The sequence below is a fragment of the Megascapheus bottae genome, chromosome X (genome assembly GCF_031878675.1).
Source record: "Megascapheus bottae isolate mThoBot1 chromosome X, mThoBot2.hap1, whole genome shotgun sequence".
In the NCBI taxonomy this organism is placed as follows: domain Eukaryota; kingdom Metazoa; phylum Chordata; class Mammalia; order Rodentia; family Geomyidae; genus Megascapheus; species Megascapheus bottae.
In genome coordinates this window covers 11,178,810-11,196,826 of record NC_143547.1, presented here as the reverse complement: position 1 = coordinate 11,196,826, position 18,017 = coordinate 11,178,810, and the positions used below count along the sequence as shown (strand labels likewise).

Sequence of the window (18,017 nt, the reverse complement as noted above, 5' to 3'; positions counted from 1 at the left end):
AATCACATCTAATGAGTCTGCAGAGGCTGACGTGTGCACTTTAAATCTTATTTGTCAGTCGTCCATTTATAAAGCACCTCTCCTCTAAAGATGGCAGAAAAATGGAAAACATTCATGCTTCCACAAAAAAATTAATTATTTGGCTGAAAAATGTACAAGAAATATCAGTTAAAAAGATATTCTGAAAAACCCCACAGCTGTTGAAGAGAAAGTTCACAACTGAATGCCCATCTCTACTCTTTAGTTTTACATCAGTAATGTTCTAATTTTTGAAAGGAAATAAGTATCACTGATTTTTCAGGTGTTCAGTGTAGTGTTTTCTACAATGGAAGAAATAAAATTTTAGTTGAAATACCTTAAAACTGCTAACATTAGTTACTAGGAAACAAAAGTAACAGTTTAGTATATAGAGAATCTGAAGAGGGTTTTTGTCTTTTTTGTGGGAGGTAGGGAGGGAACTGGAGATGGGACTTGAATTCAGGGCCTGGGTGTTGTTTCTGAGCTTTGGTGTTCAAAGCTCTACCATCTGAGCAACAACTCTACTTCCAACTTTTTTTGCACTTTAGTAGAAATAAGAGTCTCATGGATTTTCTTGCCCCAGATGGCTTTGAACCACAATCCTCAGATCTCAGCCTCCTGAGTGGCTAGGCTTACAGACATGAGCCATCAGTGTCCAGCTGTCTTTGAGCTTTTGTTTTTGTCCTTTTGGGTACAGGCCATCCACAACTTTCTCTTCAGCTATGCCTCTGTCAGAGCTTGTGCATTGATTCAAACATGCAAAAGGGCTGCAGGATGTCTCAGGGCTAGAACAGCTACTAATACATGACCAGAGCTAATGGTCAGAAGCATAGATCTGTATAAACATGGTTTTATTTTGGTCTGACACCCACCAATAATGACTTTGCCAGGTTTGGAAACTCAAAGCATCTCTCATCTTATAACTGAAGAAAAACAGAATGGATCTGATATAAAGTCACTAAAGTACATTTAAGTTTCAAAATCAGTATGTACTAATATTCAAGAAAACTATACTGTACACAGCAATTTTTCATCTCACAGTGTACAAATTATAAAAAAAAACCCACAGGATATCAGAAATAGAATTTTTCAAATGGTTATGCAAAACCTTTTTCTTATGCTAATCTAATGAATCCATTACGGCCTGAATTGAAGTAATTTAAAATGAAGACTTCCTTCCATGTTTTTAAATTCCACTTACCTTGAACAACTCAAACAGCATGTGAAACAGATGGGAGGGGACATAAACTACTTGAATGGGCTTGTCTGGTGCTTTGGCTGCAAACAGAGACAAAACCATCAATGAATAGGACCCAAACTAAAAGTCAGAATAATATTCATATTCTATTTTTCAAGTACATAAAATACTACTCTATAAATCTAATATAAGGCTCTTATCTCCAATGGCAAGACTGAGGAAAAACATATGCTTTCAAATCAAACAAATCTAGGGTGAATCTCAGTTCCTTTACTTACCAGCTTTGTAAGCTTGGACAAATCACTCAAGCACTTCGGAACTTTGCTGAGCAAAATAAGAATACTCTCATCTAGGCTATGATGTTAGAATCACATAGGATATCTAAATATTACTTAGCATTTTTTGATGACTAAATATCACTTTTTGTTTTGTTTTGGTTTTTGCCGGGCACTGGTGGCAGCATTTTTTTTTTTAATTAGAAGGATACCTTCATTACCAACCCCAGTGGTCATATGAGAGTATATGAGTCACAAGAGAAGAGAGGCTGGTGATTCAGATATAACAGTTGTATAATGGTTTTGTTTTTTCAGTACTTGAATTTAAACTCAATCAAAAATTTAATCTATGACCCTAGAGATAGCTCATTCTCTCCTTAAGTTTTTTTTTTTCAGGCATTTTGTCAAAGGAACAGGAAAATAGCATAAGCAGTATTAAACTTCATTGAATTATGATACACAGGACATACTGTGGAGCAGAATGTAAGGCACACATAACTTTCTACTAGTAACTAACCTTTGGAGACATGTAGTAATTTTTCTCTGAGCATCAAAGAACAGGGGGAAATCTAAGACACTGAATCCTAAGTCAAGCATTAACAGTGTGAGAAAAGATGCTCAAAAATGTAGCCCTCCCCTCTTTATGACCTGACATGAAACTACATGAATTTAAGTAATTAACATTGATGCATTACAGTTTCCACATACATTATCCAATTGAATCCTCATGGCAATTCTTTGGGGCTCATAAGGTGGGAGGTGTTATTTACATGGGAGCAATCAGGCTTTGGAAATAAGGTGACTCGGGTAATATAAATGATTATGAAATGGGGCACTTAGTATTATAGTTGGGATCTCAAATGTCTTCCAAAGGTCATGCATTAAAAGCATGTCTGCCAGCTATGGGAAGATGGTAGAACCTTTAGGAGATGAAGCCTAGTGGGAGGAAGTTAGACCATTGGGAGTATCCCCTTGAGGGGGATTTTAGGAACCTGGCCTCTGCTTTCTTTGTTCACTGCTTCCTGGCCACCATGAAGTAAAGCAACTTCCTGCCATGATATATACAGTACCTTGCTACAAAGCCTGAAAACAATGAAGTCAAGTCTTGGACTGAAACCTCTGAAATCATGAGCCAAAAATAACTCTTCCTTTCTTTATCTCAGTTATTTTGATACAGTAACCCAAATCTGACTAATATAACTGGCTCAAGAGCTTCTTTTGGGCAAGGTATCAAACTCAGGACTTCATGCACTACAATCACAGACGACCCAGGTACCAGAGCTATGAGGAATAAATGTCTATTGTTTAAGCGACTTACCTTTGGCAATTTTTAGTGACAGCAATCTGAAGGGACTAAGACAATTATGTACTGCTGAGTATCACCTACTTTCCGCTTGCTGCATTTCTCTGCATTCTTTTATTGTCATTTCAATGGAGTAATCACAGTGCTTAATCTATCTAGTCCTATCTTGAGCCAAAACGCACTACTACTTATATAAACAGCCTCTGAATCCAAACTTTTCACTCTAAATCATAAGGAAATGACAAAAAAACCCACAACATTTTATGGTGCTTTTTTTTTTTTTTTTTTTTTTGCCAATCCTGGGCTTGAGCTCAGGGCCTAAGCGCTGTCCTTGGACTTTCTCAAGGCTAGAGCTCTACCACTTGAACCTCAGCATCATTTCTGGCTTTTTTCTATGTATGTGGTACTGAGGAATTAAACCCAGGTCTTCGTGCATGCTAGGAAAGCACTCCTACCACTAGGCCAAACCCCCTTTTTTGTTGTTCAAATAACATTCTCTAGAAGCCATCTAAAGTCTTGCTCAATTGTTTGTACTTTTCTTTGGGAACATTATAGTTTACATTCCTTTCCTCCTTTTGAAAAGTCAAATGTTTTTGTTTCTCTTTTTCCCTTATCCTGGGTCTAGTGGCTTTTATTTAATGTCTGCTTAAATGATGTTTGTTGACTTTCTAAAATAAGACACAGAATATAAATTTTTCACCTAATAGTACACCTTAAAAGTCAACGGGAAAAAAAGGTCTATGTTTTCATTCTTAAGATGTACAAAGTAATAAAGTCTATTTTGAGCAGTCGTTGGCCCCAAATACCATTAGCTGAAGCAGTATTTAATAAATGTCAATAGAATACTATATAAAGAAAGGTTATTTTCAGGAAATTTTATTACAACAATGAAAAACAAACTGAAGGATAAGGAGGGAAAAAATGTTTGGCCTTGTGCTTGCCTAGCATGCACAAAAACCCAGGTTCTATTCCTCAGTACTTTCAAATAGATGAAAGCTCAAAGTAGTGCTGTGGCTCAAGTGGTAGAGCGCTAGCCTTGAGAAAGCCCAAGGACAGTGCCCAGGATCTGAGTTCAAGGCCCAGGGCTGATAAAAAAATTTTAAAGAAAAGGTAGAAGTACAGTTAAAGGTGGTTAATTGAGTCTCAAAGTAAATACATAAGATTATTAAAAACAGTATAGAGTATGGTTCAGTGTACATATTGGGATTTAAGTCTTGGATGCCAGTTTTAACTATAATAATTATTTAGCCCATCTGGGCCTCAGTGCTTCATCTCTGCAAAGGGCCCAGTACACATTTCATCAGATACATATAAAGACTTAATGAGACAACAGTCATTAAAGTAACATACACAGAGCCTTCTACATAGTAAGCAATCAATACGTGTGGACTAGAATTGCCATTACTGGCCTGGCCGGGCACAGTGGCTCTCGCCTGTAATCCTAGCTACTCAGGAGGCTGAAATCTGAGGAACAAGGTTCAAAGCCATCCCAGGCACAAGAGGACCTGAGACTCTTATCTCCAATTAACCCCTAGAAAATGGGAAGTGGGGCTTGGCTCAAAGGTAGGGTGGTAGCCTTGAGATGAAAAGCTCAGGGACAGTGCCCAGGCTGAGTTCAAGCACCATGACCCCCACACACACAAAAAAATTGACATTACTAAAATTTAATTTCTCAGTGTTCACAGAGTTGTCAGTAATGACTTTTGAAATTATATGTAGAGCCAGCGAAGGTATACAATATGGAGGAACCAGACATAAAATATCCTAGGATAGGGCTAAGAATGTGGCTACTGGTAGAGTGCTTGCCTAGCATGCATGAAGCCCAAACACATACACAGAAAAAAGTAGAAGTTCACCCAGGTAGTATGGCTGAGTGGTCTAAAGTGCTGGATTAAGAAAAATCCAGAAGGGCTGGGAGTTTGGCTTAGTAGTAAAGTGTTTGCCTAGCATGTACGAAGACCCAGGTTCGATTCCTCAGCACCACATACATAGAAAAAAGCTGGAAGTGGTGCTGAGGCTCAAGTGGTAAAGCTCTAGCCTGAGAAAGTCCAAGGACAATGTTCAGGCCCTGAGCTCAAGCCCAGGACTGGCAAAAAATATATATATATATGGAGGCGCTGGGAGTTTGGCCTAGTGGTAAAGTGCTTGCCTTGCATGCCCAAAGACCCGGGTTCGATTCCTTGGTACCACATACATAGAAAAAAGCTGGAGTGGTGCTGAGGCTCAAGTGGTAGAGCTCTAGCCTTGAGAAAGTCCAAGGACAGTGCTCAGGCCCTGAGTTGAAGCCCAGGACTGGCAAAAATATATATATATATATATATATATATATATATATATATATATATATATATATATATATATATATATATATTGAAGCAGGGCAAGATGGTGAAATAGAAGTATCTGACATCCAAAAGCTGACTGGAGGTATAGCTCAAATGTTAAGAGCACTAGCTAAGCAAGCAAGATGAGCAAGTACAAATCCAAGTATAAATTCAAGTACTGAAAAAAACCTAACAAGCTGAGAACAAAAACACCAAAACCACTTCTGGATTTTCAAGCATGTTTGCAAGCAAATCTCTCCAAACAAACAAACAAAAAATCAACAATGAAATCTCGAAGCTAACTGTTACTTCAGATCAAATGGACTTTAAAAAAAAATCTACAGAGTAAATTCACCCAGCAACTGTACAACGTACATTCTTTTCAGAAGTGCCATGAAACTTACTCCAAAATCAATCATTTTAGGATATAAAGCAACTCTTAGCATATACAAGAAAATTAAAATTACTCCTTACATTCTATCAGATCACAATGAACTAGAATTCAAGAGCAAAACATATTACAGAAAATATTCAAACACATGGCGACTAAACAATACATTATTGAATGAGGAGTGGATCACTGAAGACATAAAGTGAAAAATAAAAAGTTCCTGGAATCTAATGAAAATGCAAATACAACCTAGATGTTCCTTAGGGCATAGATCTACTAAATAGGCACATAGAACTACTAAATAACACATTGTTAAATAATGAATGCATCACTGAAGAAATAGAAAAATACAAAAAAGTGCCTGAGGGCAGCGAGTTTGGCCTAGTGGTAGAGTGCTTATCTATTAAACACAAAGACCCTGGTTCAATTCCTCTGTACCACACACATAGAAAAAGCTGGAAGTTGTGCTGTGGCTTAAGTTGTAAAGTGCTAACCTTGAGAAAGCCCAAGGACAGAGCTCAGGCCCTGAGTTTAAGCCTTGGGACTAGCAAAAAAAAAAGTGCCTGAAATCTAATGAAAACACAACTTACAATAACCTTTGGGACACAGAAAAAGCAGTGCAAAGAGAAAAAAATTATGAGTACCTACATTAAAAAAATTCTGTGTACCAGTGATTCATGCCTGTAATCTCAGCTACTCAGGAGGCTAAGATCTGAGGATTACAGTTTGAAGCCAGTCCAGGCAGGAAATGTCCATGAGAGTCTTATCTCCAATTAACTAGCAAAAAGCTGGAAGTGGAGCTGTGGCTCAAGTGGTAGAGCGCTAGCCTTGAGCACAAGTTTGAGTTAAAGCCCCAGTGTTGGGCCAGGAGTTTGGCCTAGTGGTAGAGTGCTTGCCTAGCATGCACAAAGACCTGGGTTCAATTCCTTGGTACCACATACATAGAAAAAAGCCAGAAATGGTGCTGAGGCTCAAGTGGTATAGCTCTAGCCTTTAGAAAGTCCAAGGACAGTGCTCAGGCCCTGAGCTCAAGCCCAGGACTGGCAAAAAAAAGCCCCAGTGTTGACATAAAATAACTAAAGACTGATATAGATGCCTAGCTAAAATTAAGAGATGAGAATGTAATAATATATACACTTGACTCACCAAAACTGAACTGTTAAAGTGCTCACAAAATGTGCCAGGCCTCTATAGCTCATGGCTAATATCCTAACTACTCAGGAGGCTGAATGAGACCTAAGAATTGCAGTTCAAAGACAACCTGGGCACAAAAGTCTGTGAAGACTCTTAATCTCCATTAAACTACCCAAAAAAGCCAAAATTGGAGTTGTGACTCAAGTGATTGAGCACTACTAGCCCTGAGCAAAAGACAATCAGGGACAGAGTCCAGGCCCTGAGTTTAAGCCCTAGTCCAGGCACACACACACACACACACACACACACACACACACACACACACACACACACGAATCTAGGTTTGACTCCCCGCCTAGAACATGGGGTCAGTTCTTACATGGGAGGGAATAAATGCCCACACAGACAGACAGACACACACAAGTCTCTACTTAAGGTCCTCCAGCTCTACTTCTGACTTGTATGCCTAATGTGCCATTTGGGAAATCATTCATATCCATAACTTTATTACCCAAGGCAACAGAGAATGAGAGGTGGCCTATAAAGACCAGCATGCATTTTTTTTTGTGATGGGAAAAGGGCCTTCGTGTATGTGTGTGTGTGTGTGTGTGTGTGTGTGTGTGTGTGTGTGTGTGTGTGTGTGTGTGTCAGACAGTGTCAAAAAGAGTTGTGAAGCTCTGGTCACAGTGGCTGAGTTGCTGAGCATGACAGCAGAGTTGGAAGGAATGTGCTGACCTAGCTAAGCTCTGGGACAGACAGATCAGGCTGGCTGCCTGGGTTGGAGGATGAGTATGGCTGTGTGTACTATGCAATTCGTTGCCACCAGCAGTCTTGTGTGTGTGTGTGTGTGTGTGTGTGTGTGTGTGTGTGTGTGTGTGTGTGTGTGTGTGTGTGTCTGTGTATGTGTCATGGGGCTTGAACTTGGCCTAGGTGCTGTCCCTGAGCTCTTCAGCTCAAGGCTACTGCCTCATCCTTGAGCCAAGCCCCACTCTTTTCCTAGAGGTTAATTGGAGATAAGAGTCTCAGGTCTTTTTGTGCCTGGGCTGGCTTTGAACTTTGATCCTCAGATCTCAGCCTCCTGAGTAGCTAGGATTACAGGTGTGAGCCACTGTGCCCGGCCACCTGTAGTTTTTTTAAGTTGCATTGTTTGATCTCCCTTGAAATCTGGATGATTAAGTCAAGTCTCACCCTAGCCAATAGGAAGAAGTAGAATGTGAAGATGTTTCCAATCGGGAATAGCCAAGTCATTACAGTCTCTTAAATTATACAAAATGAAAGCACAACTCTTCTGAAAGAATACAATAGATCTGGAAACAGCGGATTTCACATCTTCATGCAGACAGCCTGAGTAACTGTCCTTCAACAGTAGCCTAAAATCTTCTCATATTTTAATATATTTATAAGAAAATCTTTTTTTGATGCCAGTCCTGGGACTTGAACTCGGGGCCTGGGGACTCATTTGGGCTTGCACTCTATCACTAAGACACAGGAACACTTCTGGCTTTTTTCTGTGTATGTGGTACCAAGGAATGGAACCCAGGATTTCTGCATGCTAGACAAGCACTCTACCAGTAGGCTAAACTCCCAACACCAATTCTTTCTTTTTTATACCAATACTAGAGCTTGAACTTCAGAGCCTAAGCACTGCTCTTTAGGTTTTCAAATTTCCATTTATAAAATTAAGTTGTTCAGTGTCACGGCAATGTAAGTTTCACCTCTCACTCAAGGGAGAATTAGAATTGATTTTTTTAGTGCCTTCCTTCAAGAACACTGGCAACAGTAGATTTTTTTTTCCTGCCATATAGTATCCAGATTGCAAAGCCACTTGCAGATAAAGTCGAAGATCATCACTAAGTTAGTAAAATATTGTTTCTCCTGGTAGTTGACAAAGTGAATATAACAATTTATTTTTCTCTATTTAGACTATGTAAATAGGTGTTGTGAATGCTGTTTCATATTCTATTTTATGGCTATCTTGAAATTTAAATAATTGCATGTTGTGGAAAATGGGGTGTTTATGAACTTTTCAAAACTTGAACAGAACCCCTATGATCATACTTCACTATGGACACTTCTATTTTCTTAAAATACGTTTAAGTCTAATACGCTAGAGCAAAGAAATATGTCTGTCATTAATTTACTGAGTCAAACAAGGGACATTATGTGCTAGCTTTTTTTGACAAAAGCTATACAATGTATACTTATATAAGAAATACATGTGTTGGTGATAGTATTTTTCTGGGCATAAATTCAAATCATTAAAGCGTTTTATTTTTTGAGATGTGGTCTTGCTTCTGTTTCCTTGGGTAGTCTCAAACTACTGTGTTCAATCTCTTCTCTTACTTCTGAAGTCTTTTAAGACTAAAGGTATCATGCTTCACCTGAAAACATTAAAATGCTTTAACCATTGTCATTTGAAAAAACAAAAATGACAATTTTGGTTTCGCCTACACCTCTTTAATTAGTAAAGTTAAACATTTTTCCTCCTTTTGTGACTGCCTGCATTTGTTATTTTGAAAACTGGTTATTTACAGTTTCTGTAACCTCCTTCCTTGATCACTTCTGCTCTGAGAATTTGGTGATGGAACTCATTACACATTCCTGTATGAAAACTTACAATAATATTCCCAGCTGATCAGAAGTTTTTTTAGGAATTAGAATGTAAAGATTAAAAATCCCAGCAAATTAGGAATTCTCATTGAAAAACAGCTTGGAGAAAAATCAGTTTTTAGTTAGATACTTTGGATTTAAGGTGATAATTTTCTTTTACCGTTGAATTCTTCAACTTCTAGCTCTGGAGCCACCATGTAATACTGCTCACACAGCATCTTAGCAGTTTCATACGCATCTATAAGAAAGAAAAGTTTTAGCTTCTTTACCAAAGACATGGGTACAGACATGTAAAGTAACAAGGGCAAATTGTCTAAAACAATAGCTTTACAATTATCTACCACCTGTCAAAACATTGCCTAGCACGCATGAATTCCTGGGTTTGATACCCAGTACCACATAAACAGAAAAAGTGGAAAATGGTTCTGTGTCTCAAGTAGAAGAGTGCTAATCTTGAGCAAAAGAAGCTCAGGGACAGTGCCCAAGCCTGAAGTTAAAGGACTGGCCAAAAATAAATAAACAGGTAAATGAACAAAGTTGACCTTCCATCCTCAGGAACATTCTTGAAACTTTTGACTTTACTGTATTACTATGACTAAAAAAATCTCTTTCCTTAAAGTTCCCCTCCCTCCCCCCTCCCTCCCTCTCCCTCTCCCTCCCTTCCTCTCCCACTCCCCCCTCTCCCCCCCCTCTGTACTAGTACTAGAGCTTGAACTCAGAGCCTGGTTTCTCTATCCCTTAGCTTAGCTTTTTTACTCTATGCTGGTATTCTACCATTTGAGCCACAGCTTTGATGGTTAATTGGAAATGTTAGTCTCACATATTTTCCAGCCTGGGCTGGCTTCAAACCGTGATCCTCAGACATCAGCCTCTTGAATAACTAGGATGACAGGTATGAGCCACTGTGTCCAGTTCTTTAAAGTCATAATATTCACAACCATGTCAAAATGAGGCTAGTAACAACAAAGCTAGTTTTGTAGCAAGTACACACATTTAACTTTTAAATATTGCTAAAGGTATTTTCATGAAAATTTATAAATTTAAGACTTCTGAAGCTCATGCTGTTTGACTAAATTGCAGCAAGAGGATACATTTGTAATTATAAAAAATACTGCAATCAGTCTTATGATTTGGCAGTTATCTGTAAATGAAACATCAATAAGGATTTGCTCAATGCACAGGTTTCCATGACACATACAATTTCTGTTATTAGAGGCACCAACATCACTTTAAAATATCCTTCACATAGCTAAAGCTAACAGGCTGGCGCTGATAGAAAGTCAGAAAGGAAACGCACCTAAAAACATTTCCTTTTCTCTTGGACTATAAATTATTGGAGAGAGGAGAAAGCGGGGAAAGGAAAAGGAAAATTCTGGCCTCCATAATCCAAAATTTTGTGCTTATTGCCATGTTATTTTTTGTCAGTCCTGGGGCTTGAACTCAGGGCCAAGAGCCTAGGCCCAAGCCACAGAGCCAGCTTTTTCTGTTTATGTGGTACTGAGGAATCAAATCCAGGACTTCATGCATGCTAGGCAAGCACTCGACCACTAAGCCATATTCCCAGCTCCAGGCCATATATTTTTTCCATATATTTTTATTGTAATTGTAATTGATAGGAGGGTTACATTATATCCACCAAATAGAAGGTGCATTACTTCATAAATATTGATACCCTTTCTCATTTCTTGGTCCCCCTTTCTTTCCCCCCACCCCGGCCACTCATCTTGTTTTCCCCCCTTCCCTATCCGATTTCAAATAACAAAAAACACATATATACAATGTATCAGATAACAATATGAGATAACCAAGGCAAAGCAAAAGAGATGAGAGATAACATAGTACATTAAAGACAACAATCACCCATTATATTATTTTGTTTCCATATCCTGGAGGTCCTTTCATTTAGTGTCATATTATATGGGTGCCATATATTTTTAAAAAGAAATAAATAGCTACTTTATATTAATATGAAAAAAGAAGAAAAAGAAAGAATCAAAATAAGCCTGGTAAAGTGACTCATGCCTGTAATCCTAGCTACTCAGGAAGCTGATATCTGAGGACTGGGATTCGAACCCAGCCCAGGCACTAAAGACCGTAAGACTCATCTCCAATTAACTACTTGAAAACTGGAAGTGGTGCTGTGGCTCAAGGGGCAGGGCATTAGCCTTGAGCTGAAGAGTTCAGAGACAGCAACCAGGCCCAGAGTCCAAAGCCCCATGACCGACCAAAAAACAACAACAACAAAAGAATCAAAACAATAAAAACTTTAAAACCAATCTGAGGCCAAGATTTGTATCCTACACTCACTTTATTACACTTAGAACTCAGTAGAATACCTGGTTAGATCTTCAGTGGATAGTCCTTGATTTCATAAATTATAAATCCTTTTATCAGTGTAAAATAGACATTAAAATGATACTGAATTTTAAACCTTAGAAAAGTTTGAATTTTAAATTATACTAGATTTGCAAATTTCTTTTCTAGGTAGTAAGAAGCCTTAACAATTATCCTACAAAAATATTTTATGAAAAGAGAAATCAAAAAGAAAAAAAAAGAAAAGAGAAATTAAGACATTCCTTTTGTGTTGGCCATGCCACCAAACAATGCTACATCTCCACCTAGTGACGTGAGAGCACTAAGCCGACCACACACTTCCAAGATCACAAATAATAAAACTGACAAACAGTACTTTGCAGTGTTGGTGGCTCATGTCTGTAATATTAGCCATTCAAGAGGCTGAGCACAGACAAAAACAAAAAAAAACTCTGACTTTTTTTTTGGGGGGGGGAAGCATTGATCATGGGGCTTGAACTCTTGGCCTGGGCGCTGTCCCTGAGCTCTTCAGCTGAAGGCTACCACCCTTCCCCTTGAACCACAGTGCCACTTCCCATTTTCTAGTTGTTAATTGGAGATAAGAGTCTCTTGGACTTTAGTGTCCAGGCTGGCTTTGAACTCTGATCCTCAGATCTCAGCCTTCTGAGGAGCGAGGATTACAAGCGGTGAGCCACCATGCCTGGCTCCCACCCGACTCTTATCTCCAATAAACTACTCAGAAAAAGCTGGAAATGGTGCTGTGGCTCTATTGATAGATTGCTAGTTTTGAGCAAAAAAGCTCAGAGACAGCACCCAGGCCCTGAGTTCAAGCCCCAGGATTAGCAAACACACCAAAAAAAATAGCTTGAAAAAGAACAAGTGCTTTGCTATCCATGTACAAAGATAATACAGACAGCTCTTCCAGATACAGGATAAAGGTATTTAAATATGGAACTTCTTTTCTATAGGAAACAGGAAGAGAAACTAAATCCACCAAATGTGCTAATTCCACATACACTAGCTTTCTCATTCACGTGATTGTGACAGCACTGACATACACTGCACATGTACAATGAGCTCACATTGATCAATTCTTTTCCAAATTATCTTTCTTTCTTATTTTGGCTTTTATTTTTTTATTTCTATTTATTTATCTTGTTGTGCCAGCCCTGGGGCTTGAACTCAGGGCCTGGGTACTGTTCTTGAGCTTTCTCAAGGCAAGCATTCTACCACTTGAGCCACAGTACCACTTCTGGCTTCTTCTGTGTATGTGGTACCAAGAATTCAAACCCAGGGCTTCGTGCATGCTAGATAAGCACTCTACCACTAGGAAACGCTCCTGGCCCCTTTTTTTTGTTTTTCTTTTCTTTTTCTTGCTGCCATCTTGTGGCTTGAATTCAGGGGCCGGATTGTCCTTGAGTTTTCTCACCACCACTGCTCCACCACTTGAGCTACATCACCACTTCCAGCCTTTTCTGTGTATGTGGTACCAAGGAATTGAACCCAGGGCTTTGTGGATGCTAGGTAAGAACTCTACCACTAGGCTGCACTCCTGGCCCATTTTTGATTTTTCACTTTCTTTTTATGATGTGGGTCCTGGGGATTGATCTCAGAGCCTAATGTACTGTCTCTGAGCATATTTTTTTGCTCAAGGCTACCACTCTACCACTTATACTCCACTTCCAGCTTTGTGGTCATAAATTGGAGATAAGAGTCTCACAGACTTCCCTGCCCCTGCTGACTTTGAACCTTGATCCTCAGATCTCAGCTTCCCTTGTAGCTAAGATTATAGTGGTGAGCCATTGGCACCCAGCTACTGTTATGTCTTTGCTATGCCTCACCTTGTCAGAGTTAAGTCTAATGTCTCTATCTTTAGTGCAAAAGTAGGAGCAGAATCCCTAATGTAAGAGCAGTGAACCTCCTAGGCCAACCAGAATCGTAAAACTTGAAGTCACAGAGCAAAACAAATAAACAAACAAAAATACAACCAGTTAAATTCAGCTTTTAGAATGTTATGACTAGGATGATCAGGCAGGACAGAAGCTTAAAGGGCTTGCTGACAGTTATCACAAACAGGCTGCAGTCAAGTGAGCCAAGCTACAGACAAAAATGAGAAGCTGGGGCTGGGAATGTAGCTTGGTGCCACAACAGTGCTTGCCTGGCATACATGAAGCCCTGGGTTTAATTACTCAGTACCACATACACAGAAAAAGCCAGAAGTGGCTCTGTGGCTCAAGTGGTAGAGTAATAGTCTAGAGCAAAAAGGCTCAGGGACAGTGCTCAGGCCCTGAGTTCAAGCCCCAGGATTGGCAAAAAAAAAGAAACTAGAGAAGACAGAGAAAGGTAGAGAGATCATGATTTGCAGTTGCAAGACATCCAGAAAACATTTTTTCTTCCTGCTTCCCAACTCTAATACCTATAGCACCCACTGTCAAGGGATCTACTAGGATCTGTTTCTGAAACCAGCATGAGTTAGTGCATCTCTGCAACTGGCAACCTGAAAAGCCTAAAATGTGAGCATAAGATATTATTTCTGAACCAGAATAATGTCAGGCTCTCAGGAGATTATTTGTATGCTATTATGCCAAGCAATAATAGCATAGAGGAATAACACAGGCAAGTTAACATCGTTACCGTGAGAGCCAACTTTTATACCAAGTAGTTAAGCTTGTACCTTTAACATCTTACTGCAGGATTTTCCCTTTGATTTTCTGGTTTCTTACAAAGAAAGGAGGTAAACAGGTCACAAAGGAAGGTCCCTTCCAAAGGATAATAGGACCTGCTTTACAATACTAATTCTAGCATTTCCTACCCTGAGTCTATAATTTGCAGATGTGTAAAGGTAGATATTAATGTGCTAAATAAGCCACAAGGAGGCATGCTTCAGGGTTCTGAACATTCAATTCATAGTATAAATGATGTACCCTACTTTGATACGTTTATACAACTGTCTAGTCAAAAATAACAATATTGTCCTTACCCTTTGACAGAAAAGGTTTCTTGTAGTCTGTCTCTGGCTATCTGCATGGGACCAGTGTTAGCGGATGGAAGCATATGGATACACATATGTGGCATTTGGGATAGACACTGAACTATGCTTAAACCATGGACATTCTTCACAGCTTTAAACATAGTGAGTATAACTATAATTGAAATCCAGAACCTTGCCAGGCACTGGTGGCTCACACCTATAATCCTAGCTACTCAGGAGGTTGAGATCTGTGGGTTGCAGTTCTAAGCCAACCTGGGCAGGAAAGTCCATGAGACACTTATCTCCAATTAACCACAAGAAAATTGGAAATAAAGCTGTGGCTTGAAGTGGTAGAGTGCTAGCCTTGAGCACAAAGACTTTCAGGGACAGTGCCTTAGGCCTTGAGTTCAAGCCCTTGATTTTTGTCAACAAAAATCAAACAAAAGGGGCCGGGAGCATGGTCTAGTGGTAGCGTGCTCACCTAGCATGCACGAAGCCCTCGATTTGATTCCCCGGAACCATATACACAGATAAAGCCAAAAGTGGCACTGTGGCTCAAGTGGCAAGGTGATAGCCTTGGGTGAAAAGTGCCAAGGACAGTGCCCAGGCCCTGAGTTCAAGCCCCAAGACTGGCAAAAAAAAAATCAAACAACAACAACAAAAATCTAGAAGCTTTACTTGGGACATCTAGGTTCTTAAACAAAAGGAAGGAAAAAAAAAAGCTTGGATACAGCGATGCTGAGTGAGAAGATTAAAAAGTCTCAGAGGATGTTGGTAGAAGGAAATGAGCCAATAGAAAAGTACCAACTACAGATAGGTATGGTGGCTCACACCTGTAATCTTAGCTACTCAGGAGGCTGAGATCTGGGGATCACAGTTCAAAGCCAGCGAGGGCACTAAAGACTGTAAGACTCTTATTTCCAATTAGCCACTACAAAACCAGAAGTGGTACTGTGGCTCAAGGGGTAGGGCAGTAGCCTTGAGCTGAAGAGCTCAGGGACAGCACCCAAGCCCAGAGTTTAAGCCCATGACCCGAGAGAGAGAGGGAGAGGGGGAGAGAGAGAGAGAGAGAGAGAGAGAGAGAGAGAGAGAGAGAGAGAGAGAGAGAGAGAGAGAGAGAGAGAGAGAGAAAGAGAGAGAGAGAGAGACAGACAGACAGACAAGAGAGACAGAGAGAAGGAAAACACTAACTATTCTAAAAATAGGAAATTGTTGTCCGTTTGTCCTTTTCCTTGGTAATAGTTGGAGTTATTAGGAAGAATATTTTACTTATTGTTTCTGGTATGTTTGGGGGTGGTGATTTTAGGGCCTTTCAGCCAGAAGGCACAAAAGAAGAGGTAGGTGTGGTGGTGCACTCGGGCAATACCAGCTATTGGGAAGAGGTAAGAAGATCAAGAGTTCAAGACTAGCCTAGTAAAATAAGCAAAATTCCATATATATGTATATAATTACATATATATGTATGTAATATACACATATATAATTAAAGCCACTAGATACTATATTGAAAATGAACTATACAGCTTCTGGGTAAGGATAGGAAGAAAAAACTGGGAGAGAACATGGGAAGGGGTGACATTGTCCAAAAAGAAATGTATTCTTTACCTGACTGTAACTGTGACCCCTGTGTACATCACCTTTATAATAACAAAAACTATTAAAAGGCTGGAAGATATGGCTCAAGTGAAACAGTCATTGTCTAGATAGTGAAAGGCCCTAGGTTCATTCCTTAGCATTGATAAAAAGAGAGAAGTATTTTCAAGCCTTTCAAGCACTGGTGCCGTACTTTGTTCTATTTTAGCCTCCTTTTGAGCTACAACAGCTTCAGACCCTCAGAAAATTAAGAGCAGGGTCCCATAGGAAATAAAGCAAAGAGATGGCTGTCAAAATTTGCTTTAGTCAGCCGGGTGCCGTGGCTCATGCCTGTAATCATAGCTATTCAGAAGGCTGAGACCTGAGGATCAAGGTTCAAAGCCAGCCCGGGCACAAAAGGACCCGAGACTCTTATCTCCAATTATCCCCTAGAAAAAGGAAGTTTGGCTAGGTGCAAGGGTAGGGCAGTAGCCTAGAGCTGAAGAACTCAGGGACAATGCCCAGGCCTAGGGGTAGGACGGTAGCCTTGAGCTGAAGAGCTCAGGGACAGCTCCCAGGCTGAGTTCAAGTCCTGTGACCCACAAAAAAAATTGCTTTAGTCTACAGGAAGAACAGAGATTACTAGGTATTCTTCTAGACTGCTTAGTCCATTTTTCCGCAGGAGGAACAGAACATTATTTAAGGTCAATTCTGCACTGAGAAATAAAGATTATACATGTGTGGCTGGAAAAATCATTTGACTGTACAGATTATGAATGTCACAGATCACGTGTGAGGTGTCAGATGATACTGATCCAGAAGATGGATTACTACTCCTACTCTCAGAGAGCATGCATTGCAGGAAAGGATGGAAATGTAGTCAGCATTAGTGCTGGAGATGGTGACACAGACACTATGAATTTCACAGACTACGATTATTTACAGTATGTGTTCAAATGCATAAATCAGTGTTCTTACTAGGCTATGAGAACAAGTCATTTTTATTCTTCTCTCTTTCTCTCTCTCTCTCTGTTTCTCATCAGTCAGGGGGCTTGAACTTGGGGCCTGAGCACTGTCCCTGAGCTCTTATGATCAGGCTAGTGCTCTACCACTCTGAGCAACAGTGCCACTTCTGGAAAGGACTAACCTTGAGCTGAAGAGATCAGGGACTACACCCAGGCCCAGAGTTCAAGTTCCATGACAAGAAGAAGAGGAAGAGGAAGAAAAAAAGAGGAGAAGAGGAAGAAGAAAGAGGAGAAGTAGCAGCAGCAGCAGCACACGTATAATATATAGGTCTATCTACCACAAAATAGAAGTAATTTAGGTAAAGGCTTCACACGTAAACAGAGGCTAAGACAGCTGAACAATCCAGCTGAGCAAAGACACAGCATTCCTTCCTGGGTGAGGGTAGACCTATTGCACTGGCTCACATTGTATAGGTTTTCCTAAGCTATGGCTATGGACAAGGAACTGTCCTCAATGGAAACAAGGAAGAGTTGTGGTCATGAAAATTCTTCACATAAGTGTTTCCAGGAGATTAAGTGGCTTGGGTCTACAACACAAATTAACCACAATGCTATGTGAGCCATAGTCAGTAACTCAGCATTTGTCTCCTTACCTTTCACTACGTCAGCCACATTACATGTTGGATCAATACTTCCGATGTGCTTAGGGTGAGCTGGATTCGTGTCACCGCCAAAGAGAAGTGCTAAATGAACACAAAAGAGAAAGGAAAGGATTAGCCCACAGCAGGCTGGGATGCATGGTTAAGCAGGGAAAGAGACTGGTACATCCTAAAAGGATCTTGACTTTGTAGGAATCATTCTAGCCTCCATAGTGACTGAGATCATTTGGTAAGTGAACAATTCCAGCATCCAGCTAAGGAGGAATGGTGTGCTTTTGCTAGTC

The 18,017-nt window shown here is 39.9% G+C and overlaps 1 protein-coding gene across 5 annotated transcripts in view; it reads right to left on the bottom strand.

Annotated features, from left to right (window-relative positions):
- The window catches only part of Pdk3 (pyruvate dehydrogenase kinase 3), a 68,683-nt gene that overhangs the window by 11,445 nt on the left and 39,221 nt on the right, over nt 1-18,017 (bottom strand). For all 5 annotated transcript variants that reach the window (XM_090325825.1, XM_090325830.1, XM_090325828.1 and 2 more), the window contains 3 exons: nt 17,728-17,817; nt 9,414-9,491; nt 1,220-1,296 (listed from right to left, as the gene is read on the bottom strand). In XM_090325825.1, the coding sequence (XP_090181951.1) occupies nt 1,220-1,296; nt 9,414-9,491; nt 17,728-17,817 (245 nt within the window). The remainder of the gene's footprint in view (nt 1-1,219; nt 1,297-9,413; nt 9,492-17,727; nt 17,818-18,017) is intronic.